The 15,568-nt window shown below is 32.1% G+C and overlaps 1 protein-coding gene across 1 annotated transcript; it reads left to right on the top strand.

The window, feature by feature from the left end:
• The first annotated feature begins 8,669 nt into the window (after nucleotides 1-8,669).
• Nucleotides 8,670-15,568, top strand: LOC130945141 (nuclear pore complex protein NUP93A-like). The gene is made up of 15 exons (XM_057873834.1): nucleotides 8,670-8,798; nucleotides 9,174-9,265; nucleotides 9,718-9,784; nucleotides 9,879-9,938; nucleotides 10,203-10,292; nucleotides 10,936-11,205; nucleotides 11,462-11,557; nucleotides 11,696-11,827; nucleotides 12,287-12,340; nucleotides 12,434-12,517; nucleotides 12,653-12,739; nucleotides 12,824-13,717; nucleotides 13,958-14,139; nucleotides 14,640-14,931; nucleotides 15,179-15,568. The coding sequence occupies exons 1-15, from the start codon at nucleotides 8,700-8,702 to the stop codon at nucleotides 15,254-15,256; spliced, it is 2,577 nt and encodes an 858-aa protein (XP_057729817.1). The 5' UTR covers nucleotides 8,670-8,699; the 3' UTR covers nucleotides 15,257-15,568.

Raw genomic sequence — 15,568 nt, 5'->3', positions numbered from 1 at the left:
CCACTCTAGGTTTGTGCTTAACGAATAAATTCTGCCATCACCATTTTTTTGGTTCTTATGCTGTCTATCATGAAAGATTTGTGAATCTAACTTTGAAACTTTAATATCATAAATCATGTCAATATAACCATTTAACTTATAAAATTATGAAGTTAGTTTTTATATAATAATAATAATAATAATAATAATAATAATAATAATAATAATAGAGTGGCCTTAACTTGTCATTCAAATGATATACATGATTTAGTTCGATAAAACTTTCTTCTAAGTAGTTTAATAGATATATTTTTCAATATAATAGCCTATACCAATATATATATATATATATTTTTGAATGGGTATACATTTCAATATATATACTTTATAAGTCGTTGCCGTTACAATGTAACTAAAATAATTATTCCTGACCATAGTTACTTCCATGTATAATTAACGAATAAAGGATTCAAGCTTGCACGTTGCGCGAAGAGATAAATTATTTACACCATATAGTAAAGTTTAATAACCATTGTATTACTCAGAGATTGATTATATAATATATAAACTAACGTATGCATGCATACTTTGGCCAAAAAGTGTAGTTCTAATAGTCTTAACATATGTACATTCTATAATTTGAATATTTGTAACTGAAATATCTTATAATTATTATTAGCGCACTTTTAACGCATGATTATTTATTTTAATTAGTGCTTCATTTTCAATTAAATAATAATATATAACAGTTTTTATTTCTTAATTGTTTTTACTTCTATATTTTAAAAAAAAAATGAGTTTTTTTTTTATCAAACATTGACTAATTAATTTTTCTTTTCAGTAGCTTATTAGGATATTGGAGATCCCAACTTTACATGCCAACACTACAAAGCTCTATTCTAGTATGAAGATCGCATGAAAAAGCATTACAATTCTAAATTTTCCAAGTTCACCTATGTTGTCGACAAGGTCAAGTTCAACTTCCTATGATGCAAGAACCTCCTGAAGACCTATTCTTTGCTTCCAATGCTACAATTTTTGTTTGCCTTCGACTCATAGGAAAAAGAAGAAAAGATGGAAGGAGATATAATTTGCCTTCGGTTTCTGAGGTTGCTGTCTTAATTGTCGGTGATTTCGACGGGTCTACACAAGAGCGATATATTATTGTCGAAACTAAATCAGGGCCACTTCAAAGAATTACAGAGCTACACTCGTCTTATTTAGCCTTTCAGTATCCTCTTCTATTCCCTTACGATGAGGATGGATGGAAAAAAGATATTGTATTGAACAAAGTAAAGAAAAACTTGACAGATGAAGAGAAGCATGTGACAATGTGGGACTTTTTCGCATTTCAAATCCAAGATCGGCCTTTACACAATTGTGTGGTTTAACATTCCCACCGCTTATTCCAACAATTTTTAGACGATTCATTCTCGATGGTTGAAAGTGCTAGGTTGAAATATAGTTACACCCACCAAAGCGACTTTAGAGCTGAAATATACAATGGACTTTGAGATGTTGTTTTTAATGGCGAGACTGATGCTGCGTCAAAAGGAAAGAGAATAATATTGCTAGCAACATTTATCGGTGGGCCAAGATACATGATACAAAATTATCAAGATGCCATGGCAATATGTAGATGTATTGGTTATCCAGATTTATTCATCACTTTCACCTGTAATCCGCAATGGGACGAAATACAACGGTACTGGGCAAAGCATAAACTCAAACCTGAGGACAAGCAAGACATGATTTGAAAATTATTCAAAGTTAAATTAGACAAGATGATTAAGGATATTAGATACATCAAATTATTTGGTGCAACAAGAGCATGTATGAAAGTTACATAAGTTTTTCACAAATTTATTTCCACATTGGTTCAAATTGATTGATGATTCAAACTTACAGATGTTAAAACCATCTAGGTTCTGTCTTTTTTTTCTTCAGTTATCTATACAATAGAATTCCGAAAGAGGGGACTCCCACACACACATAGATTACTATTCTTGCATGAACAAGATAAATATCCAACCCCTATAGACATAGACAAAACCATCTGTGCTGAAATTTCTGATCTTGATGTTGACAATGAATATTACAAAGCTGTGAAGAGTTTTATGCTTCATGGTCCATGTGGTATTAGCGGACCAAGTTCACCTTGCATGGAGGAAGGACATTGCATATGTCATTTTCCTAAGAAATTCAATCAAGTCACTACAGTTGACGAAGATAGTTACCCTATTTATAGGCGTCGAGATAATGGATGCACAGTGGAAGTGTCAAGAATTCATCTTGACAATAGGTACATCATGCCACATAGTAGATTGTTGTTACTAAATATCGTGCTCACATTAATATCGAATGGTGTAACCAGTCAAGATCTATCAAGTATTTGTTCAAATATGTAAACAAAGGAAGTGATCATGTCACAAGCTCTGTTTCCACAAACTTAATCGGTGGCAAGGCAGGTGTAGAAACTGATGAAGTGAAAATGTTTTACGATTACCAATATATATCTTCCTGAGAAGTTGCCTGGAGGATATTTTGCTATGATATTTACTACAAAAATCCATCTGTTGAGAGGCTTAGCTTTCATCTGCCAGATCAACAACCTATTCTGTTTATAGATAATGAATCATTAGTTGAAGCTGTTGCAAAGGCGACAATTAAAGGGTCAATGTTCCTAGCTTGGTTCACAGCTAATAAAGAATATGCTGAGGCTAGAGAACTAACTTATAACGAGTTTTCAAGAAAGTTTGTTTGAAAATCCTCACCTCGAGCTTGGAAACCCAGAAAAACTCATCAAGTGATTGGAAGGATGATCTACATTCCACCATCATCCGGTGAGCTATATTATTTAAGATTGTTGCTTAATATTGTAAAAGGACCAACAAGCTATGTAGATATCCGAACTTACAATGGCATCTACTCATCATTTTGAGATGCATGCTATGCAAGTAGCTTGCCTGATGGCGACAGAGAATATATTGATGTCATTCAAAAAGAAAGTCATTGGGGATCAGGTCATTATTTGAGAAGGTTGTTTGCGACTCTTTGTGATTTAATTCAATGGTACGACCCGAAGATGTCTGGGAAAAAACAGCCATGCTATTAAGTGATGGAATTTTGCATGATCATAGAGTGATGTTTGGCTTATTTGGTAAGAAAATGATTGCAACAACTAACCTTTCAATTAAATGACATGTTTAATTTGTTGGAAACATGTTTTTCTGTTATTTCTTTTGTCTAGCATATGTTTTCATCTCCAATACAAAATAATATCTTTACTTTGTCAACATTTCAGATCTAGTTTTCAGTGATGATGAATTAAAGGAACTAACTTTGATTGAGAGATTGAGCAAATCTTGAACAATAATGGGAAAAGCCTGCGAGATTATCCACGATGCCATTTCCATCATGAGATACCGAACATCTCAGAACGTGAAACAAAATGATCTTTAATGAGTTAAATTATGACCGTGTTGTATTAGAAGGCAAACACAATGACTGCCTCTCAAAATTAACTGCAGAGCAAAGGAAGATATATGATAAGATCATCAATGCTACAGAAAATCAACATGGACATGTATTCTTTTTGTATGGCCATGGAGGTACAGGAAAAACTTTTCTTTGGAAAACTTTAGCTTTCGCACTAAGATTAAATGGACAAATAGTGTTAACTGTTGTATCTAGCGATATTGCCTCTCTGTTATTACCTAGAGGCCAGACTGCACATTTTAGGTTTGCCATATCATTAACTCCAGATGAGTTCTCTACTTGTAATATCAAGCAAGGAAGTCCATTAGCAGAAATAATTGTAACAGCTAAGCTAATTATTTGGGATGAAGCTCCTATGATGAACAAATTTTGCTTCGAGGCATTGGATAAAATAATGAGAGATTTGATGAGGTTCAAAGATGATCAAAACCTATAATTGCCATTTGGAGATAAAACAATTGTCTTCGGTGGGGATTTTAGGCAAATCTTGCCAGTGAAAGGAACAAGACAAGACATCGTAAATGCGTCTTCAAACTTCTCATACCTATGGCAGCATTGTGAAATATTATGGCTCATTGTAAACATGCAATTGCAATCTATGACTACAGATAGTCAGGAAGAAGATTTAAAGCAATTTACTGAATGGATTCTTCAGGTTGAAAACAGAAAATCTGAAGGAACCTCTGATGGATACAATATGATTAAAATATCGCTTGAATTCCTTATCACTGATTATAATGATCCTATTCAAGGAATTGCTAAAGCAATACATCCTGATTATATTCCTAACATGGCTAATGAAAGCCAGTTGAAAAGTTGAGCGATTTTAGCTCATAGAATTAATGTCGTAGATGAGGTGAATGATTACATGACTGCATTAAACAACAATGAATGCAAGACGTTGTTAGTTCCAATAAATGTGTTTTCGAAGGAGGTGTCAATGCAATTGAAGCCATCCACATGCCAGAGTTTTTAGCAACAATTAGGTTCTCAGGGGTTCCAAATCATGAATTGAAGCTAAAGGTGCCTATTAGAAACATTGATCACTCGTCAAGGCTTTGCAATGGTATGCAGTTGATAATTACAAGACTTAGAGAAAAAGCCATCGAGCAAAATTGTTAAATTCCAATAACTGTGTCGATAAGGTCTTCATTCCGAGAATGACACTCACACCATCAGATATTAGGTTACCATTTAGATTCCAAATGAGACGATTTCCTCTGATGCTCTTTTACGCAATGACAATTAACAAAAGTTGAGGACAATCCTTGTACCACGTGGGATTACTACTCAAAATACATATTTTCACTCATGGCCAACTTTATGCTACCATCTCAAGAATGAAAAATAAGAAAGGATTGAAAATTCTAATTGCTCATGATGAAAACACAAACAAAACTGAAAATGTTGTCTGTCCTAAAGTCTTTATAAATATATAACAACACGTTCAACATTAGGTATTATTTAAAGTTTTCATGATTTATATATACATAAATTTTCGCTCATAAAAAAAAAAATATTCCTTAGTTCACATTTTTGTGACTTTATTTTCAATCACAATGCTATATTTCACCAACATTATTTTCTTATTGCAATTTATATTATAATGTATGATTTTTTTATATTTGGCTCAATCTTACATATCCAGCGAGAACATCCAAACCTTCAATTTTAAATACTTGAAATCTTGCAACATAAAATATCAGATATCTTACCATCAACAAGGAATTAAGACTCATATTGTTGCTCATTTTAGTAACCTTACTCTAACTCTTTATTTATATATCTATTTTCTCAAACTTATGTCTTTTTCATATCTTTTACATTGTTAAAGTTCTATTTCAATTGTTAATATGCATTAGTTATCAATTCACAATTACTATTCCTACCAATCCTACCCTTAAAACATAAATTCTTTTGTTAGATTTATCCTTCCATATTCATATCTTCTACAAATCAAACCTTACTCAATCACAATCACCAAAATATATGCCATCTATTTTTTTTCTAATATTCATATCATCAAAATATTACTCAAGGATAACAAAATAATATCAACTTCCTTACCTATCCCTTTTTCTTTATATAAATCGATTCTAAGTGCTTTAGAATTTACATATAGTTTTCTAAATCATAATGATGTTCTTCAATTTTCAACACCAAATAAAAAATCAAATACACGTTCACTTCATTTCATCATATATTGTATTTGTGTTGCCTGCATATAGCGCGAGTGTCTTGCTAGTTAAAATGAAATAAGGCATGGTGAATTTTAACGCTATGTTTGATTGGAAGGAAAGAAATAAAGAGAAAGGAAATAAAAAGGAAAGAAAAGAAAGAAAAGAAATTGAGTAGATTTTTATTTTTTTAAATGTATTTAGATGGAAGGAAAATAAGAAGAAAAGAAATATTATAAAAGACAATCTTACCCCTATATTATAAAATATATTTAAAAAAGTGAAAGGGTAATATTGAAAGTATAGAGACAAAAAAATAAATTTTCTCTTTTAGGCAAGAGTGCGATAATTTCTCTTTTAGAATTAAGAATAATCTATGAACTAAACAAATCTATAGTAAAAAAAAATATATAAAATCTATGGTTTATACTTTATAGCCAAGCCCAATATGTTCTATTTGACTCAATATAAAATAAAGAGTAATTATTCAAATTAGTCTATAAGGATTTTAAAAGCAAATATTTTAGTCCTCAAGAAAAATTAATACACAAATTAATCCCCAAAGTTTTATTTCGACAGACAGATTAGTCCGCAATTCATTTTTCGACAGAATAATTATCCAGATCAGTTTCCAAAGATTTTAAAAGCTGATATTTTAGTCCCTAAAAAAATCAATACATAGATCAATTCCTAACGTTTTTATCTATCAGACATAACATATTAAAACACTCTTTTTGTTAGAAACAAGTAATAAGGTGAATAATGACACTTTGAAATCTAAATTAAAATATTTTTTTAATACAAACATGTTTTTTAAAATAGGACATATTTTGATTATATTAAATACAAAAATATCAAATAATTTCAACCTTAAATTTTTTGAAAAATAATCTCTAATAATTTTATTTATTATTATTATTATTATTATTATTGAGTTACTATATATACTTTTTATATTATAAATACATACATAAGAATCTAATGAATAAATTTTATTATTATTTTTGTTCAAAAATACAAAAAAATTATAGTACAATATTATTGTGCAATTAATAATAATAGTTTTATTTTATTTTATTTTTGGACGGAAGACTGTTATGTCTAACGGAAAAAACGTTAAGAATTGATTTGTAATTTTCTTTAGAGACTAAAATACCCGCTTTTAAAATTCTTGGAGACTGATATAGATAATTATTCTGTCGAAAAATAAACTGATGACTAAATTGTCTGTCAAAAAATTAAAAAATTTTAGATATTAATTTATATATTATTTTTTTAGAGACTAAAATGTCTACTTTTAAATTAAAAAATGATTTGAGTAATTACTCTAAAATAAATAATTCAGTATTATAAAAAAAAAACTAGAATAATACAAATAAACTTAAATTTAATGAAACAAAATTTGAAATTTGAAATTTTATTATTATAGAATATGAAAAAGAGCATAAATAGCAGCCACAAGTGTTGTTTGTACACTTAACCATGACAGTTTTACTAGTTGCGGATGTTTTTTCATCCACATTAGCCCTTATCTTTAAATATATTATATAATATAATATTATGTAAATAATTTCTTTTCAAATTATTTTTTAAATATTTCAGTTTTTTATTTTCTCGACATAATTTTGAAAATCAATCGGAGTGATTAGTTTAATCGAATTATCAAAAATTGATTTTTTAGCTAATTTTAACTGTGATAAAAAATTATTTAACAAAAAATTAGTTGAATCAACAATTAATCGATGAATTATATGAATTGATTTAATTTTCATGTGATATATTATAAATAAATTATTATGTAAAATTGTGAAATTTTGAATTTTATTAACTTAAAAATTATTAAATTTTAATATTTGAAATTATATAGTAAATTTTCAATAATTTTATTTTACATTAATTAAATCAATTCAATTAAGATTTGATATCAATTAGATTACTGAACTAGTTAGGGTGTGTTTGGCGAACGCGTTTAAAGAGAAAAAGTGCCTTTAGACATTTTAAAAATTTTAATTTTTGGTTTGGTAAACTTTTTGGTTCATGAACGCAGAAGTAATTTTACATTCAAAATTACGTTTTCAAGAAGCAACAATTTTAAGCTTCTGCGTTTCACCAACGGGCTTTTAGCCATCAATACTCAATCTTTATTTATCTTTTACTAACTTTATCCTTTATGCATACTATTGTATTATTTATATTATTTTTGTTTATATGAACTATCTTTTTCTATTATTTATTATTTTTTATTAATTATTTATTTAATATTATATACTTTTATAATTGTAATTTTTTGTATTATTTTTATTATTTTTTATAATATAATTTATTGATCTTATTAAGAAAGTAAATTAAACAAAAAATTAATGATAAATAATAATAATAAAAAATTATAACATCCTAAAAAAAGTACTAAAGTACTAAAAATATATTATATAAAAAAATCATAATTTTTTTTATTTATTTCAATTACTACAAGGTAAATATTTAATTTTTTATTATTTTTAGTACTCTCTAAGATTTATATTTTGTTAATTTTAATTAAAAGTATATTTTGCCAATTTTTATATATTATTTTTATTTTAGTGTATAAATATTAATTTTATTATAGAATTAATTAATAAGATCTATTCAAATATCTAAATTAAAATAATAAAATAATATATAAAAATTATTTAAATTGATGTCTATTTTAGTAATTTTGTATTTAAAAGTAATTTTGAGTAGTATAATCCAAACAATATTTATTTTATTATAATCTATTTTGATATAAATATTATCAAATATAAATCACTTAACACAAATTTACTTTTTATCAAAATTAAGTTTACAAAATCAATTTTATTCAAACTCCAGTTTATAAACTATAATCCAAACACACACTCTATCGTGTTGCTGGCCGGTTCGATTTCTTTGTTTGAATGCTTAAAAGATGGGTCGGGTTTTGATAGTCCGGGTTCCAAATGTTAGGGCTTTGAGTGATAACTAAAACCCTTTCCCTTTTTCTCTTTCCCTTTCCCTCTCCCTCGCTGTTTGGAATTAGAGAGCGCCATGGCCAACGAAGACTTGAGTGGCTGGAGCGATCTCCTTCATTCTTCCTCCAAGCTTCTCGAACAAGCTGCTCCTTCCGCTCAGTTCCCTCCTCTTCAGGTTCTCTTTGCTTTTCCACTTTTTCCATTTCCATTTCTCTCCGCATTTCTCAATCTCAATGCCGTTCAATCAAGTTGCCGTTAAACATATTGCAAGCAATTTAACTATTACTATCATCATCATCATCGTCATCTCTCTTTTTTATCAAAAGATTTTTTAACCAACTTTCATTACTCATGAGGAAAGAGTCGATACAATTTTGCACATTTTAGTTATGGATCAACGATAGCTTCAATTTGATGGCGTATATGAATTAGCATTCCTTTCTATCAGTGAACATTTTTGTTCCTTCAAAGGGAAATCGAATGTTGACTATGTAATAGTTCAGAGGAACTTAGATCTCTGATTTTGACTTCACTCTCGTACTTTATTCAGAGGAACTTAGACCAATTAGAAGCATTATCTAAGAAGCTGAAATCCAAGACACTAAGGACCGAGGCTCCTTCACAATCGATAGCTGCAACAAGGTATACTTTCATTATTGTTGGTTCTATTTATTATTTATTTATTACTATGTCTTTTTGTTCAACCACCTAGACGCTAGAGTTTAGGCAGCATGTAAATAAATTTGAGTATCTTATGTTTAGTTGGAGTGCAATGCGCTGTTAGGAAACTTTCCCTCCAAATGATATATATAGTTTATAGTTGTTCCCAACTAATTTGGGTCTGCTGCCTAGGTCCTGGCATGTCAATGCATCTGATTATGCATCTTCTTGTTAGTAAAGGTTCAGGTTACTTAAAAAGCTACATAATAAGATATCACTATATCTATCTTGGTTTCCTTCTGGCCCTTTTTAATGTAGCAATAACTTATTTTTACATCTTGCAAGGGCATGTGCCATGTGGAAATCATCATAAAGTTGATGATGATGCATTGAAACTTTTTATGGCTATATTATAATTTCCCATGTGTTGATAGGCTCCTTGCTCGTGAGGGGATAAATGCAGAGCAACTTGCAAGGGACCTGAAGTCATTTGAATTGAAGGTACTTATCTTCAGATGGCTTTACTGCTTAATTCAATCAACCACTACCATTTGCTGACATTGTTCCTCTCTGTTATTTTTCTCTCTCTTTGCAGACAACTTTTGAGGATGTTTTTCCTGTGGAAGCCACAAGTGTCGAGGAGTATCTGCAGCAGGTAATTTTAACTTTTAAATTTTCTGTAATCCATAGTGCGTTTACTATCATGTTTAATTCATAATTTCATTTACATTGTAAGTTAATTGCTTAGAATATTGTAGCATGATTGCATAAATGATGTTTCCACCTCCTGCCTCCTTTGTTCTATAAGCAAAAGTATTTGGTGTTTGTATCTGGAGAACCCTTAAAATTTTAAAACCCCTCACACCTTACATCGTCAAGTGGAATTTGATATTGTATACTGTGTTGTTTTCCTTTATAGGTTCATGAAATGGCAATGGTATCTGCTGTCCAGGAAGCTCAGAAAGACAATCTTAGGAGTTTCAATGACTATATGATGAAAGTTTTGGAGGTTAGTGTGATGCATTCTTTCACAGCATAATCTTTTGGTTTTCTTCTGTAAGTATACTTGTAAATCCACTGAGATAAGAATTCTTGGTAGTGGAGAACCGTTTTTTTGGCATACTGATGCGGCTTTTATTTTGCCCTGTCATTGATTCAAATAAGAAATTGTTATGGGTGTGTGGTATTTAATTATTTGTTTTTCTTTAATTTCTTTGATCCTAAAAGAATGGCTTGAAAATTTACAAGAAATTGCAATCCTTATATTTATTGTGGCTTATGTAACCGGTTTGAGCAAAAGGAGTTGAAGAGATTTATTGTATTGATTGGATTATTTATTTCTGCCATGTTTTAGATGTTTGCTTTCGTTAATGATGATGTCTATCTTTATGGTGGATTTAACCTTCTTTGTAATCCTTCTTTTAATCTTTTTCCTCTGTGAAGGTTTCTCATTTTACCAATTTATAGTTTGGATGACCATTTTACCTAATATTCATGCTGGATTATTGGTGATTATGACATTACCCTTTGTTCTTGATATTGTTATATATAGTGACTAGTGATTAATGACATTGATAGGTCATAGATGAAATGATTATTGTGTCATGTGTTGCTCAACTTCTTACTGCATGTTAGAACTCATTGTTTGGCAGGAGGATTGGCAAAAGGAAAAGCGTGATTTCCTTCAGAGTTTAAGTCGAATTTCAACATTGCCTAGGACAAACATGCTTGCTGCCAGCAATGTTGGTACCCACTCAGCTCAGGTTGTGTCAATGGCTTCCGGTCCACAAGTTTCTTCTGGTGTGTCTAGCATGGATATTGTTCCTCTGAGCAGCAGGCCTATTATGGAGAAAAAGGCATCTCTATATGCTGAAGTTGTTAAGAATCTTAATAAAGCAAGGGAATCTGGTTTACCATTTAAAGTATGTTCCTTATTTTCTCCATCTCATTTAAGTTTAGACCATGAGATTTTATACATTATATTGAAATCTTGAATATTGAAAATAAAGTAGCTGAAGTTGGCTGTTTGAAATCTTCACTGTTCAATGATATACGATTCAACATATTACCTTCCCAGTACATATAATTATTTTTCTTTAGTGTAGGTAGGCTGAGAGTTTGTAGTGTGTGTTTAGCAACATATAAGTATGTTACGAGTTTTTCCCCTTTGGTTGTTAGCCTGCTGCAGCTTTCAGGGCTGCATATGAAAGTTTGGGCATTGAAGCCAGTGGTGGAAAATCAGTTACGATGCGGAAGATATGGCACCTTGTTCAGGTTGTACTTTTGTAATTCTGTGTCATACACTGTTAACAGAGAAAACAGAAGAAAAACTTTTGAATTCAACTTTCTTGCTTCCACATGGGGCAAAGTAGAAATTCTAATTTATTTTTCATAACTTGTTCATGTATACAGATGCTGTTGGGTGAGGACTCAACCGTGCAGAATGTTTCTAAAAGGATGGCATTGATTATTGGGGCGAGACGCCATCTTGAATGGGGACATGAGAAATATGTCATGGATACCATACAAAGTCATCCTGCACAAGTAAATTGTTATTCATGATTTAATCTGCAGAGAAATTTTCAACCTTTGGTTGCTGATTTTATCTAGTTTTTCAGTTCTGCCCTTCACCCTGTTTTGCTTGCTATTCTTTTGAGGGTTTGCTTTAAGCACAAACTTATCAAGCCTTTATAGTTTCTTTTACCTTTGTCTGCTTGTTCTTTATTAATATAATAAAATAGAGCTTGAATGAAATTTCATTGTTTACACCAACAATTAGTTTGCATAATTAATTCTTGTCTTACATTCTCTTACTCTACATTTGGTCTGTGTTTGCTTGGCATGCTATGCTATTGAGGGGTATCACTTGAAAAATGCTTTGACAAGCTTCTCTCAATTTTTTTCCTTTTTTGCTTTCATCTGCTTGTTCTTTGTTCATTTCTGACAGAGTGCATGTGTCATATTGGTCTTTATATTCTGCTTGCTTTTTCGTTCAAATGGTAGGCTGCTCTTGGTGGCGGCGTTGGGAATTTGCAAAGAATCCGTGCCTTCCTTCGGGTTTGTCTAATTATGAAGCTTATGCATAATATCAAATATTGTACCATGCATTTACAACTTTCGAAGTCCCTGATTTTAGATATTGGTGTGCAGATTCGGTTGAGGGATTATGGAATACTGGATTATGATGCTGGGGATGCTCGGCGCCAGCCTCCTGTTGATACTACATGGCAGCAGGTCTAGGATACTTCATTTCTTATCAATTTAGTTATGTTTGATTAATGCTTAATATGGTATAAAACTAATATTTCTATTACATTTTGTTTCTTGTGATTATTATTGCTCAGTATCTTCCATTTTTTGTTTTGACAGATATATTTTTGCTTAAGAACTGGGTATTATGATGAAGCAAGAAATGTTGCTCTCTCTTCCCGTGCTTCACATCAATTTGCTCCTTTGGTACATACTATAACCATCATGTTTGTTTTTTTTACTAATTTGTGGTGTAATATTTTTTACTGACTGATTTAATGTGTTTGACAGCTCACAGAATGGATTAATACGGGAGGAATGGTGCCAGAAGAGATTGCAGTTGCTGCAATGGAGGAATGTGAAAGAATGTTGAGAACTGGTGATCGTGTAGGTCGAGCTGCATATGACAAGAAAAAATTACTGCTGTATGCCATCATATCAGGTTCCCGAAGGCATATTGATCGTATGCTTAGAGACCAAACTCTATTCAGTACAATAGAGGATTTCTTGTGGTTCAAATTGTCAGCTGTGCGGGACTGCCCTAGTGGACCTTCATCTATTGTTCTAAGAGATGGCCTTGTTCCATACAGTTTGGATGATTTACAAACTTACCTGAATAAATTTGAGCCATCACACTATACTAAAAATGGAAAAGATCCTATGGTTTATCCCTATATTTTGCTTTTAAGCATTCAATTGCTTCCAGCTGTGCTATACATGTCTAAGGAAACTGGAGATGAAGGATATAATGTTGATGCTGCTCACCTATCAATTGTGCTAGCTGATCATGGTATCCTCTCTGAAGGTGCTAGGCAAAAATTAGGAGTGATGGATGCTTATGCAGAAGTGTCTACCATTATCAGGCAGTATGGATCTATGTATTTGCGTCTTGATGATCTCCAAATGGCATTAGAATATTATGCACAAGCTGCTGCTGCAGTGGGCGGTGGGCAGCTTTCATGGACTGGTAGAGGTAATGTTGATCAGCAAAGGCAGAGAAGTTTGATGTTGAAGCAGCTTCTAACTGAAATATTGTTAAGGGATGGAGGAATATTCCTTTTACTCGGTCCAAGGGGTGCTGGAGAAGAAGGTCAATTGGCTCGTTTTGTGACAGATCCAAAAGCAAGGCAACAGTTCTTAATTGAAGCTGCTTGCCAGTGTCAGGAGGCTGGGATGTATAACAAGGTAATGTCATTCTTTATCATGTTACTGTTTCACGAGCTAATCTGTTCTTACTGAATTATAACATGACCTGACTGATAAGCATTAAGGTAGTCCAAGTCAGAAGCTTCTCACTCTGATTTTAGTCCTCACCCTTCTTTTTCCTTCTATTACTTCTTTTCTCCTTCTTTGTGGATTACTGGGTTTTCATCTATCCTATTCATTTGGTTATGCTAATTCTGGATTTTCTTCCCCTTGGCACAGTCTATAGAAATTCAGAAGAGAGTGGGGTCTTTCTCAATGGCATTGGACACCATTAATAAGTGCCTGTCTGAAGCTATTTGTGCCCTTTTCCGTGGAAGGTTAGATGGCGAGAGCCAGACAGCCGGGCTTATCCATTCTGGCAATGAGATTTTGGAGACATACCATTATCATCCGGATGTCAGGTTATATTGAAAATCATATTCCTTGCTGATTTTGCCCTGGATATCGTTTTTATCTTTTATCTTTGGAATTAATCAACCCCCCCTTCCCCTCTTTTCTTCCCCCTTTTTGCTGTCCCAAAGGCAAGACCTGTGTCAACTATAAAATTCTTTGAGATTTCATGGCTTATTATTCTGGTTTTTTCTTTTACAAATATTTTTGAGTCACGAAATTTCCTTCAAGAATGCCATGGTGCATGGTCATATTACTAAACTATGAGGCCTTAATTGTGTGGGATTCTTAAGTAACTTGGAAATTCCAAGAGTGCATTTCTATTCCTTGTTAGCTATCAGAATAATTAGAAATTTTTAGTTTCATAACTATAGTGCACTTGAGAGTGATGGAGGTGGTATGATCAATTGCATTCAAGTATGAAAACTTAATCTGCTGTTCATTCAATGTGACTAGTTTAGGGTTTAAAGTTCCATCCTTTATAAAGTGATTGATTGGATTTTTTTTGCAGCCTTCAGGAGAGAGACCATGTTTTTGAGCAGCAAACTGTGTTGAGACAACTTGAGTCTATATTGTCAATTCACAAATTGGCCAGAGTGGGGCATCATGTTGAGGCGTTAAGGGAGATTGCTAAACTTCCATTTCTTCCTCTAGATCCTCGAGGCCCTGATATTGCTGTCGATGTGTTCGAAAACTTATCTCCTCATGTCCAAGTTTGTATCCCGGATCTTTTGAAGGTTGCTCTCACTTGTCTGGACAATGTGACGGACTCCGATGGATCACTCCGTGCCTTAAGGGCGAAGGTATTTTCTTGTGAATCCCCCCTTTTTCCTTGGGTTTTCATCCTTGTTTTAGTAGCCCTTGTTGAGGTACCCTTATTCTCCAGAATTTGTTTTTTCCGTTAATGCGGGATGCGGGGGTCTCTCTCTTTTTTTTCCCTCTCTTCCAGTGGTGCCTCTCAATGGGAATATGGGAATGTTAATTTTAATATCTTTTTTCAGCATCTGCTCTTGGATTTAGGCTAAACATGAATATGCTTTTTTTTTGCAGATTGCGAGTTTCATTGCAAATAATATGAAGAGGAATTGGCCCCGCGATTTATATGAAAGAGTTGCCCAAAGGTTGTGAAGTAAAATATACAACGGAATCTGTTTGGGCGAAGGTTTCTGTTGAAGTGTAACTGTAACCCCTGTAAAGAGCTGCCTATAGCCTATAGGAGTATGTATTTCTAGGAACTAGAAAATGTAAGTGATATACGCTGGTTATGAATTTCCGCACCCATTTTTTAAGCTGGGGTACTGAGGACATGTTTACGCATGTATGGTTAACAAAGAATATTTACTTTAATGCTTTGTCACGCACTATTTCTTGTGCTATGATATACTGAATGACAAATAACGTCAAATATGACGCATCGAGATCAATATTTTCGCAGAATTT

Source organism: Arachis stenosperma, chromosome 8 (genome assembly GCF_014773155.1).
Source record: "Arachis stenosperma cultivar V10309 chromosome 8, arast.V10309.gnm1.PFL2, whole genome shotgun sequence".
In the NCBI taxonomy this organism is placed as follows: Eukaryota; Viridiplantae; Streptophyta; class Magnoliopsida; order Fabales; family Fabaceae; genus Arachis; species Arachis stenosperma.
Note: the sequence above shows the minus strand (reverse complement) of the source record. Positions and strands in the feature narration are given on the sequence as shown.